The sequence below is a fragment of the Protopterus annectens genome, chromosome 10.part0 (assembly GCF_019279795.1).
Source record: "Protopterus annectens isolate FY-2018-M chromosome 10.part0, PAN1.0, whole genome shotgun sequence".
Classification (NCBI taxonomy): domain Eukaryota; kingdom Metazoa; phylum Chordata; order Ceratodontiformes; family Protopteridae; genus Protopterus; species Protopterus annectens.
Window position 1 is genome coordinate 1,422,933,832 of NC_056744.1, and position 26,743 is coordinate 1,422,960,574.

Here is a 26,743-nt window from a genome sequence, read left to right on the forward strand (position 1 = left end):
TACAGTAGTGTGCTTTTCTTAACATTTTTGGACATAATAATCTGTGTTTACCATTCCCTGTTGCAGTTTGTGAATGCATACTTATGTCGTTTTTTTTATAATACCTCCATCTCTCTCTTTACATCTTTGTTAGAAGATCTGTTTCATAGAAATATACTTGTCCAAATCTTATTTTCTGCCTTTCATATTTCTTCACTGAATGTGTGTCCTAGTTTTGTCTACTTCACCTCTGGAATAGATTCTCTCTGCACATAAATTAGTGTGCTACACTGTTTTCCTAAAGACAAGATTGGCTAATTAGATGGGTGACTATAAATTCAGCCTGAGCTTGATTGGCCTAGCCTTCCTTGAGAAGTTTAGGATGAGAACTGGCAAACAGTCATGGTCACAAGACTAAGTAGCCTTCAATCTCCCATGATTCCCATGATAACTGCCATGTTTTGAACCTAAAATGAATTTCAGCTCATTATACCCACATTTGGTAGCAATATTCACATCCATATCAGTGTACAACCTTAAAAAGGTCTTTAAGTTGTATCAGGCTTCTGTATTTCATTTCTGAAGACTGTAGTTAAATTTGTCACTCAACAGATTCTGCATCACATTTTGCTAATAAGTACTCAACAGAAATTGTCAAGCTAGATGATGTAATTTGATTCAAAAGCACATGCATTCTCAAATGATAATTCCTTTCATTTATTGATATATTAGGTCAGGCACATTTCCAGGGCTTTTCTGCCATGATTAACATCACTATTAATTATTTGCTCTTGTTATAAGCTTGCAGTTTGATAAAGCTATTAACTTCTTCTTATCCATAGGAGTACACAGTAACATGATGTGAATGAGTTAATGTACTGAATGTAGGTAGCACAGATCAGGACAGCAAAGCTATGTGATATGAAGCAGGAGTGGTATCATCACACTGTTTGGATTGAGTGGTATTCCCTGTGTTTCTTTAGATGTCCCTGTCTCCATGAAATGAGCATACTGATATACGATGATCCTCGTCTTGGAGAGTCTGGTAACACATGACCTTCCTGTTACTAATGGCACCAACAGAGAGAAGAACTAAAGACATGTATCACCAGTCTTAGAGAAGGACATTGCTAATCGGCTCTTCATTTTATAGAGTTCTTAATTGCTAATGCCTTTGATGCAGTGGATAGGGGATAGTGGTATATAATGGTCAAGATTCAGAAAGATTGTGTATCAACAAAATGAAGAGCTGGCTAGCAATGTCCATCCTTTTTTAAATATTACTCTGCTCCACTTAAGCAGTTAATAGATCAACAGATCTTGCATCCATATTACTTACTGAACAATAAAAAAAATAAGCTGTAATGTCTGACAATACTGAATAACTGTAATCATCTGTAATTTAAAGGGGACAATGACAAATTGCATATATTCTATTAATTCATGGACAGGTAAAAGGTATTGCATGTGTGTGAGTGTGTGTGTGTGTGTGTGTGTGTGTGTGTGTGTGTGTGTGTGTGTGTGTGTGTGTGTGTGTGTGTGTGTGTGTGTGAGGGAATGAATAACACAATACATTGGCCACCAACCATGATTACCACAAGGGCATTAGAAAAAGTCCTTTTAATGCTTACGTTAATCACTGAGTGATTGATTCAAAGACATGCACATGCACATTCAGAGACATGCATCTATCTGGAAAATCTGCCATATCATCCCTCTACATAAAGGTGGTAACTCTACTGAACTTTCTAACTTTCAACCAATAGCCTTACTCTGTCCCTTAGCAAAAATAATGGAAAAATGCATCCACCAACAACTACTCAACCACCTTCTCCAAAATAACTTACTAGCTAGCTGTCAGCATGGATTTAGGCCATTCCACAGCACCACCTCTGCCCTCTTATCCTTTTCTGACTGCATCAACAAAAATCGTAATAACAACACTCTGTCTTCCGCACTTTTTATTCACCTCTCAAAGGCTTTCGATATGGTTAACCATCAGCTTCTTATAGATATCCTTAAATCCCTCTCCCTTAATACACATGCACTAAAATGGTTCAATTCCTACCTAGAGAACCGACAACAAGCTGTGCTCTGGGATAATGAACTATCCACACATCTTCCTGTTACCCTTGGTGTCCCTCAGGGCTCTATTTTGGGCCCCCTCCTATTCTCAATTTTTATTCATGACCTTAATGATTCTTCAAGCTACCTGCATACAATATGCAGACAATTCAACATTAATATACTCCACTACTTCATTATCTGAACTCCAATCCCTCATCCAAAATGTTCTTAACATAGTGGAAAACTGGTTCCTACAGTGCTGCCTATTCATGAACCCCAAAAAACAAAATTATTGCTCTTCAATCCTACAAGAAAGTCCACACAAATAGACTTCACAGTGTTATCCAGTAATGGCACTGTTATATCTCCTGACTCAACTACCAAACTCTTAGGAGTAACAATAGATCACAACCTTACCTTTGACACACACATCAATACTACAATGAAATCAGTTAACAGAAAGCTAGGCTCCCTTTACAGGATTAAATCCTTCCTTACTCCTACAGCCAGAACTACTATTGCCCACACCCATCTTATCTTTCCCTTCCTCTATGCCTCACCCATTTATACCAATCTTTCTAAAAACAACCTCAACAAACTGTAACACTGCCAGCTTTGTCACAAGCTCCCCATTTAGAACCCACCATTCTCACAATCTAAAACAACTGGGTTGGCCTGAACTCCTAATCAACCTTTTTTTTACCAACTTATTATCACACACAAGATCCTTTATCATCCTAGTAATACTCCAATACTCACTAGCCTTATTACCCCCTACATAAATCTTTCAACCTTACACTCAGCAAATAAACTAATAGTATATATACGTAAGTCTAACAATAAGGTTGGGGACTCACTGTTCTCCAGCACTGTGAGGAAAACTTGGAACCTGCTTCCCAGGGAACTCACATCTGTTTCCTCTACACTACTTTTCAAAAAGCAACTCAAAGAATAGCTTAAAAATCACTGGCTATGTCCATGCACCAACCCTGATTAATCACCTCCTTCCTTCATACTTAATGTATAGCTATCTCACTACTGCTATGCTTTGTCCTTCTTATTAACCTCAGAGTGCATTAGCTGTCAGCTAACTAAAGTTGCTACTAACTTAGCCTTTCTTAGAAGCTACTACAGAGCTTGTTCTTGATTAGCAAGTTCTCTACAGTATGTACCTGTCTCTAACTTATAAATATGTGTTCAATTTTATCTTGTAAACATTTTGTCAATGATATGATTACTAAGCTACTATGGAAATAACTTGTATTCCTAGCCTTAAAAATGTACTGTATCTGATATTGCTTTTATCTTTAGTGGAGCTTTTCTCCCCAGGCCTCTACTGAAAATGGACATATATCTAGTTGGACTAGCCCAGTCAACAAATGTAAAACAAATAAAAATAAATAGATAAATGCACATTTGCCGATAAGGTTTTCCCTCATTGTGGTTACTGTGCCTCATAATTGCTGGTTTCTACAATTAGACCCCTTTTGTCGCAGCCTTACAGCTCGAGGCCAGACCTATTCCTGAATTCTGGCCTATATAAATATCCACTTTTTTGCTCCACATTGGAATAAATACATGTGTGTCAGAAAAACAGCTGTTGCATAACAGAATGATTTTGACATAAATGGCAATTTCCGAGCAGTTAATGAACAACACTTAGGCTTCAAAAAGGTGCTTAAAAATGTAGCATAATAAAGCAGCAAAACATAATAGGTTCAGTGAGGAAGAAGAATGTGTAACTAGCTTATAGACTATTGAGACATATTGATACTGTAGATATTTTCATGAATATGGAAATTTATATGCCTGAATGTTAAAAGTGATTTTTTTTTCAGTATTCAGCCCTAAAATAGTCGGCGTTGCTAGAGCCCGGTACGACTTCAGCGCACGAGACATGAGAGAGCTGTCATTGCTAGAAGGTGATATTGTGAACATCTACACTAAGTCTGGAGCAAATGGGTGGTGGCGAGGAGAGGTGAATGGAAGGGTGAGTACTTTTCTTATTAATTTATATACTGAGTTACACTGTGTTCTACCAATCCACAGTCTTAATTTTCCAAATAAGATCTGCAATGTGTAATTAAAAATATTAAAAACGATTATCACATACAGGTCATATTACAGTAAAATATTGAAAACATATTATGGACATGATTATATTATCTGTCTTCAGTAGCAGTGACATCTTTGAAAGCATTCTGCCTCATGACTTATTTTAGGTTTAGTTACAGATTCACATGCTGCTATGAATGTTTGGACAGATGCAAATGTTGTCTACACTGGAGAATTCAGGATATAGCTTGTAAGCCAATACATTATAAGAACGAGTGAAAACATTATAGAGTGAGCTATAGAATGAGGATAACTAGATTTATTGTGTATACACTGATCCAATCTCAGGCAAAGCTAATATATTATAAAATACCCCTCTGGTACTAAGGACTGACAGTAATGGCAAACACTTACAATAACACCCCCTTATTTTTTCCTGTCAGAGTGAGTATACTCATTAATTAATCAGACTGAGTACACCCTGTAATTATTTTGATCCATTGCCTTGTATCACTTGCAATTACAGTTAGCATTATCAGGTCACTCATTAGAAGGAAAGACTTGCATAGAGTGAGATTCTCTAATTAATACTTGAATGAAATAAAATTGTAGAAATTGACTGCTAAAGTACTTACTTCATCTCAGTGATTACATAACTGCGTAGGACTTTATGACAAAGACTGCTGGAGTAATTGTTACAGATAGTGTCCACGATATGAACAGTGTCTAAGAGAACTAACATACCTGACTTTTTCAGTGCCTAACAAGGCTGATCATCTGGAAAGGACATCCGCTGAATCTCTTCTTACTGAGAATGACAAGCAGATGCCTCTGTTATTTCACTGACATAGTAAAGGTCGCAGTAGTCACAGATTTAACCATTTTCTACTCTCCCCACAGACAGGGAGCCAAAAATTATGAAGAGGTTTTCCAAAAAGGAAAAAAAACATATTTTTTCTGCCACCATTGGCATATAAGCTCTCAATTACTTGTTCCTTATATGTTATTTCCTGCTGTCTCTGACTGAGCAAGTAAATGCTGTAAGAGGATAGCTGTTTGGAAGGTCCTTACCCCTGCATCTGCAGTTGGTTACATGTGATCTGTTATATCTTTTCTTATATTTCTAGAGTTTGCAAGGGAGAGTTGGTCCATGGACCATAATAAAATGTCCATCCTCATAGATCACTTCATAACTCTAGCAGTACAAAACAAGTAAGATCTTGGGTGAATTTACCATGGCTTCTCCAGGCATTAGGGTTTGCCTTAATGGAAATGATTACATAACTCGGTTTTATATGTAACAGATTATTACAGAGATGAGGAAGGACTGATTAATGAATCTGTTCCTCCATCATGTCTTACTTATATGTTGGTGGAAATTCAAGTCTTTATTTGTAGTATTTCTGGAACCATTTGTTTGGTGGAGGTGAAGGAGATCAGGAGGGTTGGGTCCTTATGAATACAGATCATTAGACAAATATTACCATGCATGACTATAGGGATATGGCTTCAAACCTGTCTTAGTAGATGCATCTTTAGTTTGGCGATCTTTTAACTGTGTGATGTATAAGGACATATAAATTAAAAGGGGTATTATGTTCTGTAATTGGCCCTGTCAAAGCAAACTTTAGAAAAATGACAACCTCTTTTGATGTGATATTTGTATTTATTAAATGGGCAAGATACGAGGATTTCATAAATACTGTTACTACTTGTTCATCAAAGGATAGGAAGTTGTCTATGAAGGTGACCTTATCAGTCTGGAGTGGGGTGTTGCTTATACAGTAAGCTGATTACCAGACCTTCTTACCAAAGCTGAGAGAGTTCTACACCCCACTGCATTTAATTTAAGCCCATTTCTGATACAACATTGGCTTGTGTGGCAAGTATGCGTTTACACTGACCACACTGGCACTTAAAACTTCAAGGTAATTTATTTTTAATATATAATTTTTATTGACTTTCCAACAACCCTGAATATGTTTTGAATATATATTATATGAGTAATAACAGGAAAGCAATATATGTCAGTGAAACAGCAGTAATTGCAGCCTTTGTCTGTTATTTATACTCTTATTGCAATGAAAGCTACTTTATCAAAACTATATAGTTATTTACATATGACCAAAATGCTTTCTGTAATATCTGTTCATTCTTCTACATGTACATTTCCCATGTAGTATCCAAATTATATGATAATTTCGTAGTTTTATTCAAATTCCAGTTCAGTTTTGTCACTGAGTTCCAACGTTTGTCTTTTTCTTCATTGCATTCAGTTTACAATGGTGTCTTACAAGTTTTAAGTATTCTTTACATAGGCTTTCCATTTTAGCTGCATGTAGCGTTTTCCTTTTCCTTCTTATTACCATTTTTCTGGTAGTCATCTCTTCCTTTTCCCATCCTAATGCATCGATTTCTATTCCCAGCCCTGATGCTTACCATGCCCATAATATATGCTTATTAAAAATTTTCAACCGACCTTCCATCTCTTGCTTCCATCTCTGTTGTGCCCTTCTACATTTCCAAAATAAATGCTGTATCCCCGAATCCTTTGCGCTGTATTTCCAGCACTTTACTCCCATATATCTGCTTTTGAGCATTATTTTATTAGATGTATTACACCATAAATTAAGTAACCTCATCTGTTGATCCCATACGTAGGGTCAATGTCTAATAAGCTGAGCATTTTCCTGTACTTGGATCCATTCACTGTGTGTCACTCCTCCAGGTATGGCTTTCTCACCCTTCCATAACCTCTCATGCATAACCCTTCCCTTCTCACTCCTATAATGGCTGATGTCTCTGCATATCAAAACACTGCCCCTTGTATTCCACTGAGCCTCCATATGATTTCTTTCCTGCTTGGTGACTTTATGCTCTTTATAAAAAAGAAGTTATGTACTCACCATAACGTTCCTTCTGAGTAGGTAAACTTCATTTGTCAGCAACCTGTGGGACCTGTGGGTATCGGATCCATATCGGATTCGAGTCGGCAGCTTCAAACAGCTAAGATCCGAGCTCCAAGCTCCTGCCCTTACCCATAATCCCCTGCCATCCCTCTCTGACCTCAGATCGAGTTTGCTATCGTAAAACAGCATATTACAACAAAAGGATCACCTGCAACTCCTAACCTAGTGTTATCTGGAGAAAAGGACAAGGAATCCTTCTAGGACGCACTATAGGTTAGGGGCATGGAGGGGGGGGTTGGTTGCTGACAAATGAAGTTTACCCACTCAGATGGGACGTTATGGTGAGTACATAACTTCTTTATCTGAAGTAGTTAACTTCATTTGTCCATCAACCTGTGGGACAGAGTCCCCAGCTACCCAAACATGGGGGGTCCTCATGGAAGGATATTCCGGAGCACTGCAGAGCCGAAGGATGCTCTCCCTCTGGAAATTAGATCCAACTTGTAATGGTTAATGAAAGTATGGGATGAAGCCCAAGTGGCTGCTGAACAAATGTCGTCCAAGGACACTCTGGAGCAAAAGGCAGCAGAAGTAGAAATCGATTGGGCAGAATGAGCGTGGACTCTTTCAGGTTCAGGTCTACCAGAACTCTTATATGCAAGAAGTATACATTGGGAAATCCTTCTGGACAATGTAACTTTTGATACTGGTTTGCCCAAAGAGGGTCTTGCAAAGGATACAAAGAGTTGCTCAGATTGCCTATGTTCAGTGGTCCTGTGCAAGTAGAATCTCAATTGCCTATGTACATCCAGAGAATGTAATTTGTATTCACCCTTGTTTTGATAATTTGGAAAGAAAACTGGTAAATTAATAAATTGATTAATATTGGGCTGAGAAGCAACTTTGGGTAGGAAGGAGGGATTGGTCCTGAGGGAAACTCTATCTTTATGGAAGACCAAGTACGGTGGTTTGGTGCAAAGGGCTTGAAGCTCCGAAACCCTTCTAGCTGAAGTGATAGTGATGAGAATGGCCGTCTTCCAAGATAAGTATTTCAGATCCACCGAGGCTGCGGGTTCAAATGGAGGGCCGGTCAAGGACTGGAGAATAAGAGTTAAATCCCATGGAGGGACTGCGTCTTTCACTGGAGGCCTTAAGAGGAACATGCCTTTTAAGAAAGTCTTACATAATTTGGAAGATGCTAAGGAACCGAGGTCACTTCCCACATGATAATGGGAAATCACAGCTAACTGGACTTTGACCGTGGAAGAGCTAGCACCTTGGTCAAATAAGGTCGACAAAAATTCTAACACCACTGGTATGGGAGGCTGTAAAGGGATGCAACTTTGAATGCTCCGCCCAGATAGTAAAGCGTTTCCATTTGCTGTTATAAACCTTTCTTGTAGGAGGTTTATGAGCGTCCACTAAAATAGCCTTAACAGGGGACGAGATACCGGGAGTCCTAACTATTACTGGAACTGGATCAGCCAAGCTGTGAGCTTGAGGTTGTCCAGGTTTGGAGTTGGTAAACCCAGTGGGTAAGAGATCAGATCCGGGGTGGGATCTAGAATCCATGGAGGATTTACTAGATGAGACCATAAGCATAGGAACCATGTTTGACGAGGCCAGAATAGGGCTATGAGGATCACTCTGCTCCCCAACCGACGGGCTTTCTGGAAGAATTTCAGCATTAGGGGAAGAGGAGGATAAGCATAAACATGCACCAGAGCGTCTCTGGGGGATTCCCCTGGTGGGGGAATTAGAGCGAAGTAGTCACTGCACTTTGCGTTCGAAGGAGACGCAAAGAGATCGCAGCAAGATTTGACCCCACTTGAGGAAGATTTGCTTCGCTATTCTGGGGTTCAGAGACCACTTGTATGGCGAGAGGATGGTTCGACTCAGCCTGTCTACCAAAATGTTCAACCGACCCAGAATGTGTGTCGCTATGAGAAAGCGGTGGGTGGAGATCGCCCATTCACAAACTCTCATGGCCTCTCGACAAAGTGGGTAGGATCTGGTTCCCCCCTGTTTGTTGATATACCAGACCACTGACATGTTGTCTGTCTGAATTGCAACTGTCCCTAAGGGAAGAAGGGCTTGGAGTGCTTGCAACGCCAAAAGCACCACTCTCATCTCTAGGACATTGATATGCAATAAGGTCTCTGAATGGGTCCACGTGCCTTGGATGGTTCTGCCCATACAGTGCCCCCCCCCCCACCCTAGGCTAGAAGCATCCGTGGTCACTGTGGTTAGAGGTGGGGACATAGAAAAGGGGTGCCCTATCTGGAGGTCCGGTGATTGGAGCCACTAGAGCAGGGGAATTCCTGCAAGCCCTGCTGAGGGGGATGGGTGGACTCAGCAGGCATAGCAGGATGGACCAGTGAACCTGCAAGGTCCATTGTAGTACCCTCATGTTCAAGCTCGCTAAAGGTAGCAGATTGATCATGGCCGCCATGGAACCTAGAGCCCTCAGAACCAATTCCGCTGGAGGAGCCGAGGATTGTAAAAGGACCAGTACGTGGAGCTTCAGGGTACGAATCCGGTCCCGAGTTAAGAAGACTCAATAGGTTTGTGTCTAATCTGGCTCCTATGAAGTCTAAGATCTGGGTTGTATGAAGGGAAGATTTGTTGAGGTTGATTGTGATTTCCAGCCAGGAGGCCAGGTGGAGGAAATAATTTCTGGCTGAACATAGTAGATGCCTGTTGGGGGCAGTCAGGAGCCAGTTGTCCAGGTAGGGAAAGACCTGTATACCCTGAAGTCTCAGGTGGGCCGCTACTACTGCCAAAACTTTGGTGAACTCCCTGGGGGCTGTGGTGAGACCAAAGGGGAGGGCCCTGAACTGGTAGTGACTGGCTCCTAGCTAGAAGTGGAGAAACCTCCTGGACCGTCTGTCCATCAGTTTGTGGTAGTACGCATCCTTGAGGTCTATCGAGCACATCCAGTCATTCTCCTGTAAGAGAGGAAGAATGGATTGAATGGTGAACATCCAGAACTTTTCTTTGGCCACTGACAGGTTTATTAAGGACAGGTCGAGGATTGGCCTTAAATCCCCCATCTTTTTTGGCACCAGAAAGAACCTGGAGTAGAAGTCCAATCCGGACTGGTCTAGGGGGACGCGCTAGATCGCTCTTTTTTCTAGCAGCTGCTTTATTTCTGTGGCTACTGCCTCCCTTTGATTGGGTGGGACATCGGGGAGGCTCCGGGATCTGAGAGGGGGATTCAGAAAGGGAATTTTGTAACCTCTGAATATGATTTGAAGCACCCAGTGATCTGTTGTAATAGACTCCCAAACTGCTAGGTGCCTCGAGAAACATCCCCCGACTGCCGCCAGAGCGGAGCAGTCGGGTAACCCCTCAGGGCTATTGCACGGGCCGATCCGAAAAGGGTTCTCTCGACCCGAAATTCTTCGGTCCCCCTCTGTCTCTGGGCTGGCGTGCACCCTGTCCTCTTCTGCCTCTGAAGGACGAGGGGTCTGGAGCGAAACGGGACTGTTGAGACTTCTGGATCCACATCTTCTTCTGCCCCTTTGGTTCCTGGAGAAGGACCTCTCGGGAGCCGAGAAGTGGACTCCGATGGCAGACAGTGTCTTCCCGTCTTTCTCGCTCTGGACCAGCGTATCGCGGATGGTCTTGCCAGAAAGTGAAGAACCGTCAAACGGGGCATTTGCGAAGGTTGCCTTGAAGGGTTCCACGAAATCGCATAGGTGGAGCCAACCGTGTCATCTCAAAACAACACCCGCTCCACTAGCTCTAGTGGCTCCTTCCGTAGCATGGGAGAGGAGCTGCATAGAAGTGTTTGAGATGGACTTGAGAGTGGCCATTCGAGCTGAGAAACACAGACTCATCCGAGGAAGGCTTTTGGGCTGACCACCCCCCTCTAATTCAAAGCATTTCCATAATGTCTCCGAAGCAGACATCCTCGGGGGTGACCTTGGGGAACCTTCCCCTTCCTCTAAGTCCGTGTCTTCTGTCAAAGACTCAGGTGAGTCCAAGTGCCTCCTCTTGCACTTACGTTTGTGAGGGACCTCCTCGGGGGGACTGTCCGAAGAGGCCTCACCAACCACATCTTGTTCCTCTAAGGGAACCATCTGGGACGTAGGCGCAGGCTGTCCCTGGGGCCGGGTGATGAAGGTAGGCCCGTCTGAGAGAGAGTGCAGGGTGGACCCATAGTTGGAGCCTGGGGCATGGAATCCCTCGACATTACCCTCTCCACTACATCGAATGCCGAGGGAGAACTGCTCTTTCTAGGATCCGAGAGCAGCCCCCTCGGATCTGATGTGTGGATCGGGGTGCCGAAGCAATCGTACCTGAAGGGCCAGTATGCTCTGACCGAGATGGAGCCAAAAGACACACTGACCCCTCCGGATCCGAAGCTCAGCGCTCGGCTTAGAGAGCTCGGATCTGAAAAGGGACCAGACAAACTTGAGGGTGCGGTCGGAGCCGAAGTACGAAGCACTATCGGCGCCGAACCTCCCCCAGCTCCTATGCAACCTGGATCCAAAGGCTCCGAACCCCAGAAGTGGGTCGGAGAAGGAGCAATTGGGGTGAAAAAGGGGGTTGAGTTCCCCCCCAGAGGGGGGAGGAGGCATGAGCATTCCCATCTGCAGCTGGGCCTGGAGGAACCTATGCATCATCCGGTCCATATTTGCATCAGACAAGCTTCAGGTGGACCTAGAAGAGGCCACCGAGGCGGGCTGGGAGTGCCACCTCGATGACCTCGAAGGTGACCGGGTCTCCTCCTCCAGCTCCAAGGAAAAGCAAGGTGAATGGAGCCGGGAAGGAGAAGGCCTGGAAGCCCTGGGAGAAGCAGCTTGTTTAGCCAGTGGAGCCGAGGAGGAAGACTCGGCCCGCCGCTTGTGGTGACTATCTTTCTTCTTCTCGCCTAGCATCCCTCTCCTCCTGTAACACAGTGGTACGAAATCTTCTTTAACATACATAAAATAACTTTATTTCTGACATAAAGTGTTTGTAATATTCTGCTGGATTATAAATGCTAGCATACTGTCTGTTTGGTATAAGTCTGCAAGTATGGATGATTTTGTTTCTGGTTTGATCTATATGTATTTTTGGGCTATGGCTACATTTAAATGTTCAACGAGTGTGATGTTTAATTGGATAATTGTTTCATTTGTAACTTGTATAAATAGTTGGCCTGATTTTGTTAGTATGTCGTCTGAGGAAGGAGTGACACTGTCCCCTCCGAAAGCACTAATAAATTTGTGTTTAAGTCGATTTTTTTCCTTGTTGACTACTCTTTGCAACCTCACCTTTTGTTTTTAGCAGTTTGTCTTGGTTTTGGAGTTTACATCCCTCTCCTCCTGGCCTAAGGTGGGAGGTTGAGTACTGGCCAGGGGAGCAGGGGTGGAAGGGGGCACTGCCATGGCCGCGGCAGGTGCCACCAAGGGAGAGGAGGTCGAAGCCGAATCCGGGGGCAAAAGTCCCGCCAGAATCAATTTCGACCTCCTGTCCTTTAGAGCCCTGGGGTTGAAGGCTGCACAATTAGTGCAGCCTGAGGAAAGGTGGTCAACCCCAAGGCAAATAACACACCGAGTGTGGCCATCCGCTGGGGATAGCTTATGGCCACATTCGGTGCATTTAGAGGAAAAGGTTTTTGGGGCCTCAGACATAGTTAAACTAAAAACAACACAAGGCCCAACACACATGCCTTCGCACACAAGGGGAGGAATGAACTACACTAAAATTAACGAGATAATATTAAAACTAAATGGTTTTAATACAAGGGGCAACACACACAACAACAAACAATATCAAACTACAGAAAAGTTAGAAAATAAATATTTTTTTCTCACAGAACGACTAACTCCCACGCCTGGAACTCATTCAAAGCTGTTGAGTAAACCGCGGCAAACGAGATCTGAGGTCAGAGAGGGATGGCAGGGGATTATGCGTAAGGGGAGGAGCTTGGAGCTCGGATCTTAGCTGTTTGAAGCTGCCGGCTTGGATCTGATATGGATCCGATACCCACAGGTCCCACAGGTTGATGGACAAATAAAGTTAACTACTTCAGATCCTTTATTAATGCATTAAACATTCCAAGATGTCCATCTGTAACCTGATAGTGACTTTGTAATTTGTAGTAAAGTAGCTTTTTCTCTCTTGCCCAGCACAGTTCTTATTTAGAATACCCACTTCTACTAATTATTCTAACTGCTTATGCCTGCTTCTTTACATTTTTCCATTGTAACTTTAATCTCTTTCTAGTCCCAAATTCTCTTGTATGTTGATGTTCTCCATGTCACATCACCTATTTGTTTAAGACTTGCCTCCCAGTACTCCCTTAGTGTTTTCCATATAAATTCTGCATTGAGAACCACTTCTTTCTCCTCACATTTCAAAATGCCGCAACCTGAGGTAGGTATCAGCCCCATCCTCTCCTCTGTCATACAGGCCATGTTAAATGCCCCAACCTGAGATGAGTATCAGCCCCCATCCTCTCCTCTGTCATTCAGGCCACATTAAATGCCACAACCTGAGATGGGTATCAGCCCCCATCCTCTCCTCTGCCATATAGTTATCAGTTCATATCCTGAAACTCTGTGTTTCTGTACCTCACCAATGTACATATTGATCAACCTCTTCGCACAAGAAAACTGGACAAAAACAAAATAATGAGGGAAAGGTCCAGAATCAGGGACAGATTTGAAACATTTCTCTTACAAACTTAGAAAGTTGCTACAATAACAGATTTTACATTAGCGTGCAGTTTGTGAAGGTTATAAAGTTTTAAACCCAAATATCTGTCATTATATAGTGATGTCTGGTCTCAGTTATTTGTCAGAAAAAACACAAGAGTTCATATGAAACAGACCGAAAATGTAAGTAAAAAATGTGGACATTCTGTGAAAATCTGGACAGTTGAGAAGTATATCCATGTACTCTTCAAGTAAAATTTGTATAGTCCCTAAGAATGAGTGATCATACCCCATTAGTATATGCATTATAACACGTATAATATGCAGGAGAATTAATCTTAATTGTATTTATCTAACCCATTGTAATATTTGTTCTGTTACCTACCTTCTGTAACAGCGTGTTTATCTTTCTATATAAATTCTCTAAATTTCTTATTTCTTTTCGTTCATACATGTACACAACCTCCAGTACAAGGTATGTGGGGAATTTTGTTTCCTTTATGTATTTGATTGCAACTCCTGTCTTACCTTCTTCTGTTCAAATCAGTACTGTTTTATTTTGATTTATTTTCAGTCCTGATATTTTATGAAATCTTTCAAAAACATCTAACACCCAAGGTAATGCTTTATCTGTCTCTTCTGCTATGAAGATACAACCTTCATCACATAGCTGGAGCATAGCCTTACTGCCTATCAGCAGTGGCAGCTGGTGACTTCAAATTAATGGGGGGCTGCAGGAGACAGCTGAATGGGTGAGGCCAATGGGAAGGGGTGTGGCCAATTAGAAAGGGGTGGAGCTATGCTCAATACCACAACAACTGGAACTTTAATTAAATAGGCTGCCCTGGGTGCCAAACCATCATTACTTGAGTCCAATCAAGACAAAATGAAGTGTAGAAAAAAAATATTTCAATGCATTGATTACATGACAACTTATTTAATATTTAGATGGAAACACAAAGGTTGTGAGGCATGGAAAAAATAAATTACTTTTTAAATACATTACTGGAATGTCAGTCAAAGTCAAGTATAAAAAAAAACAAGCAGCACTCAACTCAAACCACTTCTCCTTGCATTGCAGTTCTAATTATAATTTATATTCAGCTTTATAAAATTACCAAGTAACATGCTGAAAGTAGTAATCTCTGTGATACCCCCACTTGTAACAATGTTTCTTATCAAAAAAATACAACAACTATCTACTTGTTTCATGGGGAAGACATGATCAAAGTAAAAAATGAACAGCAAACAAGAAACAAGCTCAAGATAAATTGTTTAAAGGATTACTGCACAAGTTATGGACCACACATGATAGATTGGCATTCTGTTTAGTTTACGGGTAAAGCCTGCAAAGATGACTGCAAGTCTCCAACAAATGTAATGAGCTTCTGAAAATACTGTAATCCTGTCCTTTATTACAAATACTGTCATATGCATTTCAATACCTAAGGCTTATACATTATCTAGTTATGTAAATATTCTGTGCATGGCAACAACGAGAAGGCTTTCAATGTTGGTAATTCTTTAATAGTATGATTATTAAAGTTTACTTGCATCTTACAGTCTCCGACAAGCTTACTTGATGGTCATTAAAGCATTACTACTTAAAGTCACACACACACACACACACACACACACACACACACACACACACACAGTATTTTATATACTACACAAAGCCAATTAATACAGATATCATGAAGTATTTACTTAAGATAGTACATCTCAAAACAAGAGAAGAAATGTTCTACAGCAGCAATCACAGTCGGCATGCAATTAGTATTTAGTATAAATGAAAACAATATACAGTGGCAAACTATATTGCTTAAAACATAGCATAATCAAGTATTTAGAAGAATATTTTACTAGAGGTAATATATCCAAGTTTGTTTGTATGTGCTTAAATTTTTTTATAAAACATCATATTGTGCAGTCTCAGTTCAGCATGGAAGAAGCCCTTAGGGAATATGAGCATGCATGCATTATGAATTATTTATTTTGTATAAAAATCTGGTATCCCTTGAGAAATCTGGATCTTACTGTGTTATAGACTATAGTATGTGCACATGACCTTATAATTCTATTTTCAGAATTGCTAAATTTTACATTCTGTAGTCACAGATTTACATTTTGGGTATTTGCTTAACTTTAAGATGTATGTAGAATATTGTGTTTAAGTGTTTATTACATAATGTTGTACAAGAGAAGCAAAATATATGTTTGGTATAAAATGTGCTCAAAAAATGAATAGGAAGAAAGATTAACTGAAATGTTTTTCAAAGATTGCTAGAATAGCAAGCAAATGAGGGTCACTTGGGAAGGTTGAGGTAGACCAGGCAGAGTCTCTGACACACACACACACACACACACACACACACACACACACACACACACACACACACACACACACACACACACACACACACACACACACACACACACTATACAATATCAGAGGAAGAATAAAAACTACAAAAAAGAAGAAAAATACCCCCATGACAAATCATCTAAAAGAAAGCACGAATGTAATAGAGCATCACAGAAGGCTGGGGACTACCTGGATACAAAGAAAAGTGATGTGAACCCCATGCACTGGCCCAGCAAACAAGGAGCCTCAATCCTTACCACCAACAACAGTGAGGGGCGTCCCATATAGAGGAAATGATAACAAATACACACAGTAAAGAGCAATTTCCCTTAAGAGCACACAGAGATCACAGTCAGTCTGGGGCTGGTTGCTCCCTTGCTCTCCAGGTCCCCAATAAGACTCCCCACTGGCACAGCTATAGGGTCTAGATCTCAACCAAGCTGGGCAAGCTAAAACTTCCAGCACCCTCTCTGTCCAACCAGAGCTTTGTGTCCCTGCCCAAGTAGCTGACATACACACACTTTGAGATAAGAGTTTATACAACCACATAGACACTCCTGGGAAAGGCTGGCACAGGTTCTCCAGCTGTGCCCCTATTACCCAGACTATACAGTAGTACCACCTGCCACCACCCAGCTAATATTTATCAGCTACTTGAAGGCCCTTAAAAGGGTGTCCAATTATTACTGTTCAATATTATTATCCAAATGGTAAGTGTGACTAAACAGTCAAGGCTTATTAGAGTGACTTAGTACAGGATTACTATATGCATGCAGTGTACTCCAGAGTTTAAATTATCTCTACACAAAACAGCTGCAGGTGAAAGGGTTTAACATATTTAATAATAAATAATAAAAACACAAGACAATACTTCCTACTACACAGTGCTAGTCAAGAGTTCTGACATCACAGAAAAAAACTTAGTTTAATCTTTCTAGTTCCTAGCTATTTCTAAGAGGAAATACAGTTCTGGAATAACTTACATATAGAGCAAAGACAGAGAGCTGATGAGTTGGATGGTCAAGACAAAAATGATCATTCCTGTCTGATTCTCTCTGTTTAAATTGATATCACAATCCAGATTCACATTACATCATACTACACAGTTTTCTGGGTTCCTACACTACACATTACATCATTTGTCACACTTCCCTGGGTTCCCAGGTAACAGAAACTGCATTTACATTCTTTACACCTGGGCAGAAACCAGAGCGATAAAGAACATTTATGTATGCAATTCTGGCCATTAACTCTGGCCTTAAAACAATAGGCAGGATGTCTCACGCTAGACTTACTGGCTCCTAATGCTAACATCAAAGGGTTACAGCATGCTTTACTTTGGTCAGTAGAGTGCACTGTTGTCACATTTTTTCCAGTTCCACGTGTAACACTATTTCTTTACATTTAAGACAGCATGCCTGCAGTTTAAATTCATATTTACAAATGACAGAATTATCTGTAAAATTCTATCTGGCCAGGCTGGCAGCCTACATCTATCTTCACCCACTCTTCACTTGTGCATCACAGACAGAATTTGCTGTTATTTTATTAACCCATAATAAAGTGGTTGATGAAACCATACACTGATTATTGTGTTTTCTTGTGTACACATTATCACTGTGCAGCAGAGTCAAGAAAAAGACATTTCAGAGATGGATAACATAGATGGTACATGGTCTGCACCAGAAACCATACAAGTATTTTAAAATCAGCAGAAAGCACCTGAAAACTAAATCAAATCAAGCTGAATGCCACCTCTCAAAAATAGATTAGTAAGCAAGAATTCACTTTAAATTTAAGGGATGGAAAGAACAGGGATAAGAAGGATGCATTATTTCACAGAAACAGTATTCCATGATACTGCAGTCAAAAACAAACAAAATTCAAGACTGCAAAGATCGGACATAAGGCATATCTTACATGAAGCGGGGAACTGAAAACAGAAATAAACTGTTTATGCAAGCTCTTCAGCATATTGGGCAGCCTAAGAGAGTCAAGTAGTCTTTGTAAGATTCTATGTTTCTTTTTCTTTACCGTACTTCACATTTTGCGCAGAAGTCACCTATATACTTTTGCTTTTTGAATGGAAGCATAGCTATATAATTGGAAGCAGTCTATCCAATTTTCCTGCCAACTTTTGCACACAACAGGTTTATTCTCTACACTACTACATAAGTGTACTATTGTATTGTTGGAGCAACACTACACTGTGATGCAGTGCTTAATGTTTATACAGCTCTGAATGATGGAATTCCATTTTACTGGAGTGCCGAACTGTGCCGCATACCTTTAAATGTTGAGGAGGAAGATACAATGCTGCGGAACTAACATGATACAAGCTCTCCAGACAGAAGTCACATCAAGTGTGTGTGAATCCATCTAAAAATGTAAATAAAATAGTTGACTGTAGATAGGCAAGACAAAACAGCAACATATAGGGAACTGGCTGGCTATGTGTTGAAACCTTCTCACAAAAGCATACACTGACAGGTATTTCACTTCATAGCTAGAAGTGTAGGTCAAGGTACAGAGAGAAGCACTTGCGAAACATCAATGCATACCTGCAACAGTAACTGGAGCTCAAATGTCTGACAACTTTTTTCTGTGAGTGCAGATAAATGGGGAGCATGAAATGTCCATCAGAGACAGCAACACTGATTAACACACTCAACCTAACTCAAAACTCATTGACTTTGGAAAATAAACATGCTGAGATTTACCAAATAACTACAGGCACACTTGCACTGGAATGAAATAGCTGCAGCCAGTTATGATTAAATGATAATTAAATCCAATAAGATAAATCACAACCAGTCAATATAAGTGAAAATCACCAGATGTCTGCAAAGGGCAAAACTTAGAAGGAAACCAAGCAAACCAGTACAACAACTATAAACTCATAAAAACAAGAGCACTCCTGCGAAGTCATGAAATTCAGCTCACCCAAAACAAATAACTTAAGAAGTCTAAACAATCACTAATGGGTCCCAGGTCCCCCAGACTGTCCACTATGCAAAGCATACAAGGGTCCACCTCTGAGATGGGGCTAACTGCCAGGGTGGATACAACCTGCCTGAACAAAAGAGGCTAAGGCATCCAGGCCTTTGCCCCATCTCACCAGGCTCTCTACACTTTTAGCTTTCCAAGACTGTCCTTCTATCACAGAAGGATGGCCTTTCACTCTTCTGACAAGCACATTTCATCTTGTAACTCCTGAACAAACTTTAATGTGCCTTGCTCTGATATGTGGACTCCACCTTTTCTGTACATCTCAACTATCTTTTCACTGATGTTCACTCTACACAATTTTACCATCTTCCTGACAAACCTGTTTGTAAAGATCGTAACCCTTTCTACTGTTCTGCTATCACTAGCTGCCCTCCATTTGTCCCCTTGTATATCTGACCACATTCATTTATCATGGAAAATGACCTAGAAGAAGAGAATGAGTTTGTTACAAAATCCTATCTTGAATCTTGAATACATTGAATAGTTGCACATACCTCATTACTGTACAATGCAGATCAATAAACTGCATAATAAACATACAAATAGAGGTTACAAGAACTTTAGAAATGTTTAAGTGAAGAACCTGAAAATACTTCATGAAATCCAGATGAATAACTTCTCTCAAAAAAAATGTTTATATATATATATATATATATATATATATATATATATATATATATATATATATATATAGATATATATATAGATATATATATATATATAGATGATGATATATATATATATATATATATATATATATATATATATATATAGATGATGATCAGATATATATATATATATATATATATATATATATATATATATATATATATATAGATGATGATATATATAGATATATATATATATATATATATATATATATATATATATATATATAGATGAGATGATGATGATAATATATATATATATATATATATATATATATATATATATATATATATATAAATATATATATATATAAATATATATATATATAAACAAGACTTCACTGTAGTTCGCAGGGCGAATTGGAAAAGGGTTCTAGCGAAAGAGAAGAAAATGAAAATGGTGTTACATGATACGCATTGGGGTCGGAAACAAACCGAATTCAAGACTGCAGAGATTGGATAGAATGCAAATCTTAGCGGGGTGGAAACTGCCAACACAGATAAACTGTTTATGCAAGTTCTTCAGGGATTTGGACCGAGCAGGAGGGTCAAGTAGTACTTACCAGCTGTCACATTTCATGCTTCATTTTCTTCACTGCACTTCACATTCTGAGCAGAAGTCAACCGTTTACTTTGCTTTCTAAATGGTAGGAGTTCGTAAACACGTGAAATAGTATAACCATTTCCCCTGCCACTTTGCTTGCAAATGTTTTTTTTCTGAGCAAGTGATCATCACTATGAGGGGGGGGGGGTTGTTCGTAAAAATATGAGTTGTGTTCCGTGCACATATGTCTTAGCACAACAGTGCTGAACATCACTACATTATGATGCATTATTGGATGTATAAGATTCCAACAAGTAGCACTCTAATGAATGTTAAAATCTGTGACGAGTACTGAGAAAAAAAGTAGGGCACTACATAAATAACAATACGCAACACACGCTTTAGCCTCCAGTCACTCCAAATATTTAACGGCATCAAAAGATGTAGATAACTTATATGGGGAAAACAGCAACATATGGGCCACTAAAGGCACTGTCTTGAACATGAAAGGCACCCTTCCCACAAAAGCATACATTCACAGTTTTTTTCCCCACTCCAAAGCTACAAGTATGAGGTCAAGTTACAGAGGCAGTCTGTTGCAAAACAGCAGCTTGTATTGAGGAACAACAACCAGAACTCCTATAAAAATGTATTTGTAGGTGCAGCCTTGCAGGCAGTCTGAAATAACTATAACCCAGCAATGCTGGTTAACCAACTCAAGCTTACTCAACACACACAAACACTGACACACATACAACCTTTCCTTACCTAAATCACCTGAATCCAGTCTTCTGTCTGTGCAAGCTAACGACACACTTACTTTCTGTACCTAAATCCATCCATGCAAGTTAACGGCCCAAATCCAATCTTCTTCTAATCTGTGCAGCTAACGGCCCCTCAGCAGCAGTTAATTACTGGTTTCCTCCTCCACAGCAGCTGGTTTCCATTCTCCTAGCCCGTGAGAGTAGGCTGGAGGCTCCAGCCTGTGGGTGACACAGTCTGGTTTTCTTCCGTCCTTTGCAGTCATCACCCACACAGACTTCTGGGCTGCAGGGCAGAGGAGAAATTTTCCTCTGTCCGGACTGCCGAACACAGCAGTCTGGAGTTCTTTGAGTACCAGCAACTCCAAACACGCATGCATGGAGTTCCGGAACTCGCAATTTTTTTAAAAATCTTTTCTTCCTTCTTTCTACAGGGGGCTGCAGTCCTGCAGTCCTATAGCATGAGCCGCCTCTGCCTATCAGTTGTTTTTGTGCTAAAGTCTTTTGGACTCACTTGGTGAACTCTTCTATAACAAACAGAAAGAACCTTGACAACAATGGACATTCCTGTTTAGCTCCTTGAGATGTTCTCCCTTGTTTGTATACTCCATTGTTCTGTGCCATACCAAATCTATCAGCATCATACAGCATTTTTATCCATTTAGTAAACTTCTGTCCTAGACATCTTTTTTTGCAGCACCTTAATTAACAACTCCCATTTCACTGTATCAAAAGCTTGTTTAATGTCAAATAAAACTATTCTTGCTTTCTTCTATCATGTTTGGTGACTTTCTAGGAAACTGGATAGGTTCCACAAGTTATCCGTGGTCTGTATCCCTTTTACAAATCCATTGTATTTCAGTCTAAATGTTCTGGGAAAGACTTCATCTAATCTCCTTGCTAGAATTCTTGACCGTAGTTTAATATCTAAAGTCAGAAGCAAAATTGGTCTATAATTGGCGAGGTCTGTTCAATCTCCCTTATACTTCTGTATGACTATTATTCTAACATTTCCTAGTCCAGTATCATTTGGGTTTTCTAGATTTGTTCATAGTTGTCTAGTAATAGTTGTGCTATTCCATTTTTTCCCTATTTGTAGAATTCTGAAGGAAACCTATCTGGGCCTGGGGCTTTGCTTCTTTTCATATTTTGTATTGCTATCTGAATGTCCTGTAATGTAATGGGTTGATTTGCCCTGATTATCTTTGTTTGATGACTTACCTGTTTATGCATTCTAGAACCACTCTGTTACCTGCTGTCTTTAGACTTGCATATATTTTTCCAAAGTATGATCCAAAAGTTTCACTTACTGGTTCAGGTGAGCTAATAGTCCTGTACTATACTTTATGCTGTGCACATATTGTTCTCCATATTTTTTATATGCCCATGCACTATGTTTGTAGTCATCTCCCTGTGTAACCATCAGAAATCATTTCTAGGCATGCATTCTATCTGTGCTTCTCATATTATTAACTGCTCCAACCTTCCCTTTAAAACATTCCTGCATCAAGAGGGGTCTATCCTTTTCATCTCTTAGGATTAAATCCTTCTGTTCTTTTAGCCTGCCTTCATTTTCCTGCACTTTGTTCAATATTGTCCATCTATTTCTTCCTTCCTCTGCCATTAACCAATCCCTCAATGCTGCTTTTCTCCCCTCTCTCAGAGGCATTATCCATTATTAATAAATGTACCTCCTCTCTTAATTTGTCTAGTTGTTTTCCATGTGTACCAAGCTCATTTTTGTGTTCCTCTTCTATCCTGCCTCTTTTGTATTGTCATTATGTAAACCACTGGGGTATGACCCAAGATATATATGTCCAAAATATCTGTCTGCTTCACTTTCACCTGGCCCCTTTTACATACAGGGACTCTTCCTCCATTACTTGCACATCTTCCTCCACAGTTTGTTTCCAATTACTGAAAAAAATCTTCAAAAATGATGGCTTTTCCATATTTGGTGCATATACATTACATGGATTTTTGCACATTTTGATAAACTCCATCTCCACATCGTACTTATTTCACGTAGGTCAGTTGTCACTTTAAGACTCTTGCAGAAAAAACTAACCACTGTTCTTTTCACTCCACCATGATTTGTCATGATATATGCAAATTCCTTGAGGTAAAATTGGACAGGTTTTCTTCATGTTTACAGGAGCTGCAGCAGTCTGTGAATGATTCCCTTAAAATGACATCCAAAAATGGAGATGTTCTATTCTACTTTGGAAATATTTAATTACCCACCTGTATTTTGGTGCCGCAGAATGTTCCTGAGCTTTGGTCGGAATGAGGAGCATTGTTAGGTCAGGGTGATGTAGTATGACATTATCTGTAACCAACAAAGATCAGCAAGATGTGGTCATGATAGAAAGTCCTCTATACTTGGGTAACTGGTTGCTCAGTAACCCATGCAGGATTACCTAGTGGTTATGCTGGCATGTTATTTCCCTTTGTAGCAGAACTGAATGACAGCCTTTCTTAGAATTCCTCTTTACTCCAGATGCAACAGTTCTGTTTATAGGTTTATCTGTGCACCTCTGGCCTATATCCTGGACCACACCTTCATGCTTCTAGGGAGGGCTCAAAGCTCAGTGGTATAATCTCCTGTGTGGTGGCAGAGAGGCAGGATCAGTTCTCTTTCTCAGGGTGGTGGCAGCAGCACTGCTTACAGTCCTTCCTTGAACCAGCAACATATTGATTGATTTAGTCATTAGCTATTGAATGTATGTTTGAGATAATTTTTGTTCACTTGGTTATCCATCTGGGTTGTGGCACATTTTTAGTGTAGCCTTAGGAGACAAAATCTACACAGTTATAACATCTTCAGAATTTACTCTCACCATTTAATAAGTCACTGTAATTATCCGCCAGGTATTTCAAGCATTAGATTTTTAACAGAGGCCCTAGTGTTTCATTTAAAATATGGGGTCTATATCATTATTTCGAACATTCAGATAGTCGAATCCCTAAAGGCTGACCCCACAATATCGAACTGCAAGTTAACCGAATGTTAAAAAATGCAAAATTCACAATATCGCATTTCCGTAGTTGGCCACATCATTTTATTAATGTAAAACATCAGTAGGAGATTCCGTTATCCTGTATAGGAAACCAACGTACATGTGCAATAGTTACTGACCTTAGGGTTAAAAGTAGGGTTGAGTGAAGTGCATATATAATAATATATTTGTGTAGCCCAATAGAAACCTATTTAAATTGTATGTGTTTGCAGGTTTTGCTATAAATTTAGAGAGTGACACATAATTTGTGTATGTTCGACTACATGTCATTGTCAGAAATGGCTAGCGCTCCTGCTGTACCTCCTTGTAGTCTACATACGTGCTATAGCATTGTAATATCGCAGAAGAATAGGGAAATGCTGCATTTAGATGGGTTTCTCTATACATTAGAAAAAACTAGCAAAAATAGGAAATACTGGTGCTGCAAGTATAAGCAGGCATGTAAGTGCAAGGGTCGGGCAATCACCATGAAGCAGGTAGATGGGGAATTGTTGTTAAAGTCAGCATGTCATGCCCATCCACCAGATGCTGTTAAAGTAACGTTATATTGCTTGTCAACAACTCAGACACAGCCCGGTTAAGTAGGGTTACACCAGCGTTAGTAGTGGATGACATTATTGCTAGTACTTCGGTAGAGAGCATGTTAAGCTTGCCTTATAGGCATTCCATGCTGCAACAAGTAAATCGTGTGCGATGTAGGAAGATGCTTACCTGTAAAGTGGTATCAACCCCTTTAAATGAAGTGAATGCTTCTGAGTGCGTATTGAAGTAAGGTTGCTTTATACAGCAACGTAAGGTAGACCTTAATGCCAATATTATTGTGTTAGTGTTCAGTACGAAGGAGAATTTGCACATGTAAGCTATGGTTAACTGTATAGTTTGCATGGGTTGATTTCAGTTGGAGAAAGTACTAAATGTGTGCCATTGGTGTATTGCTTGATGTCAAAAAAATTGTACAAGACATACAGCTATTTATGGGAGGGTGTGCATGAGCTGATGTCATCTCTTGATCTAGTGGCTAGAGTAGAATTTATTTTGTGTGACTTTGAAATGGCAGCTATGAAAAGCATCAGACATAATTTCCATCAGGTAACATCTAAAGGGTGTCTGTTTCATTTCTCACAGGCTGTTTGGTGAAAGGTGCAGTCTCTGGAAATGACAACTTTGTATGGCAAGTGTGTACATTTTCAGTGTGTGAAAAAGTTAATAGCTCTTTCTTTCCTTCAGGAGGATGAGGTTGTTCCTGCATTTAATGCTTTGTGTGAGACATTTCCTGTTGAGGGGAAGCAGTTGCTGTCTTATTTTGCAGAGGTGTATGTTCTGGGACGTGTGCGTAAACAAAGCACTAGGTCTGCACGTGTCAAGATTTCCTCCAGTGTTTCCTATTGCATTTTGGAATGTTTCCTCTCTAAATGATCTGTCCCTTCCACGTACACAAAACTATGTTGAGGGATGGCATCACTGTGTTAGATGTCTTTTAGGTAGGTGTATTTCAGACATCCCAGCTGTTCTGAGTGTTCTAGTGCGTGAGCAGAACAGGGTTAATGAGATCAGATTACAACTGCAGTCTAGTTGTCCTCCTTCACCTAAAAAGCGTAGGAGTGTTGAAAAGCAGGCTCGTATGCAAGCAGTGCTCAAGAAGAAGAATGAGTTCTCTGCGGGTGAATTCCTTCGAGCGATAGCTCTGCTGTTGAAAATGTAACATATAGTTGACAGTTTGAACGTACTACATAAATTGAACTTTTTCAATACTTTGGGTGTTGTTTGTTCACATTCACATACATTTGTGTGTTATGCACATTTAATTAGCACAGGGGATAAATGAGTGGAGTGTTGACATGGGTGAAGTTTAGATTATTTTGTTTGGGTAGGCAGTACGCAGCAGGGGGTGACTTGGCCAACTATGGAAATTTGATATTTTGAATTTCGAGCTTTTTCACGTTCGGTGTAGTTGCGGTTCGATATTTTGGTGTCTGCCTTTAGGGATTTGAGTATTTGAACGTTCGAAATAATGATATAAGCTCAAAATATGCATTTTTAAGATTATCAAGAGGCCGTTGAAGAGTTTATTTTAAGTAAAGAAGTTGGTTATAATGGTGATATAAGTTAAGTGATACCTAAGTGATACCACTTCTGGATGCACAAGTCCTTTTCGAGATAAAATAACAGTATGCTTTCCTTCTGAATTCACCTTTATTGCCCCAAAATAACACAGAACCTTCTTACAAACAAACATAGTCTAATTATAGAACAGGGCATGCTCTTATCATTTCTAGATTGTTTTTTAACAAATTTAAGAAACTCTTCGATTTCTGTGAGTTGCAAGCCTTTCTAAAACTTTATGTAGCAATGAAGGATAGAGTAAATGCAGCAGCTATAAAAGAAAATTAAACATTGAGGTAATTCAATTTATGCTTCATTAACAGAAGCTTGAGATTCATTCATTTGTACGTCAAACTGATGTGCCTTGGCAGTTGTGTAAATGACAACCTTAGGATGTTTCCTGTAAGCTTGTTACATTTTTATTTGTGTTCTGTATAGCAGTACGCAGAATGCCACTATAAAAAAGAAACTTGTAAGGATGTAGCAACCTTTACCGCAGTGTATGATAAAACACAAGTCCCAGTCCTATACCAAATTGCCAGTAATTGATTGCATTATTTATCATTTAATATAAGCTGTTTCTCCATGAGAGAGAATTTCCCAGAATTAC

The 26,743-nt window shown here is 40.0% G+C and overlaps 1 protein-coding gene across 3 annotated transcripts in view; it reads left to right on the forward strand.

The window, feature by feature from the left end:
• Positions 1-26,743, forward strand: part of VAV3 (vav guanine nucleotide exchange factor 3) — a 2,320,370-nt gene that overhangs the window by 2,264,999 nt on the left and 28,628 nt on the right. For all 3 annotated transcript variants that reach the window (XM_044086042.1, XM_044086044.1, XM_044086043.1), the window contains one exon: positions 3,885-4,036. In XM_044086042.1, coding sequence (XP_043941977.1) covers positions 3,885-4,036 — 152 coding nt within the window. The remainder of the gene's footprint in view (positions 1-3,884; positions 4,037-26,743) is intronic.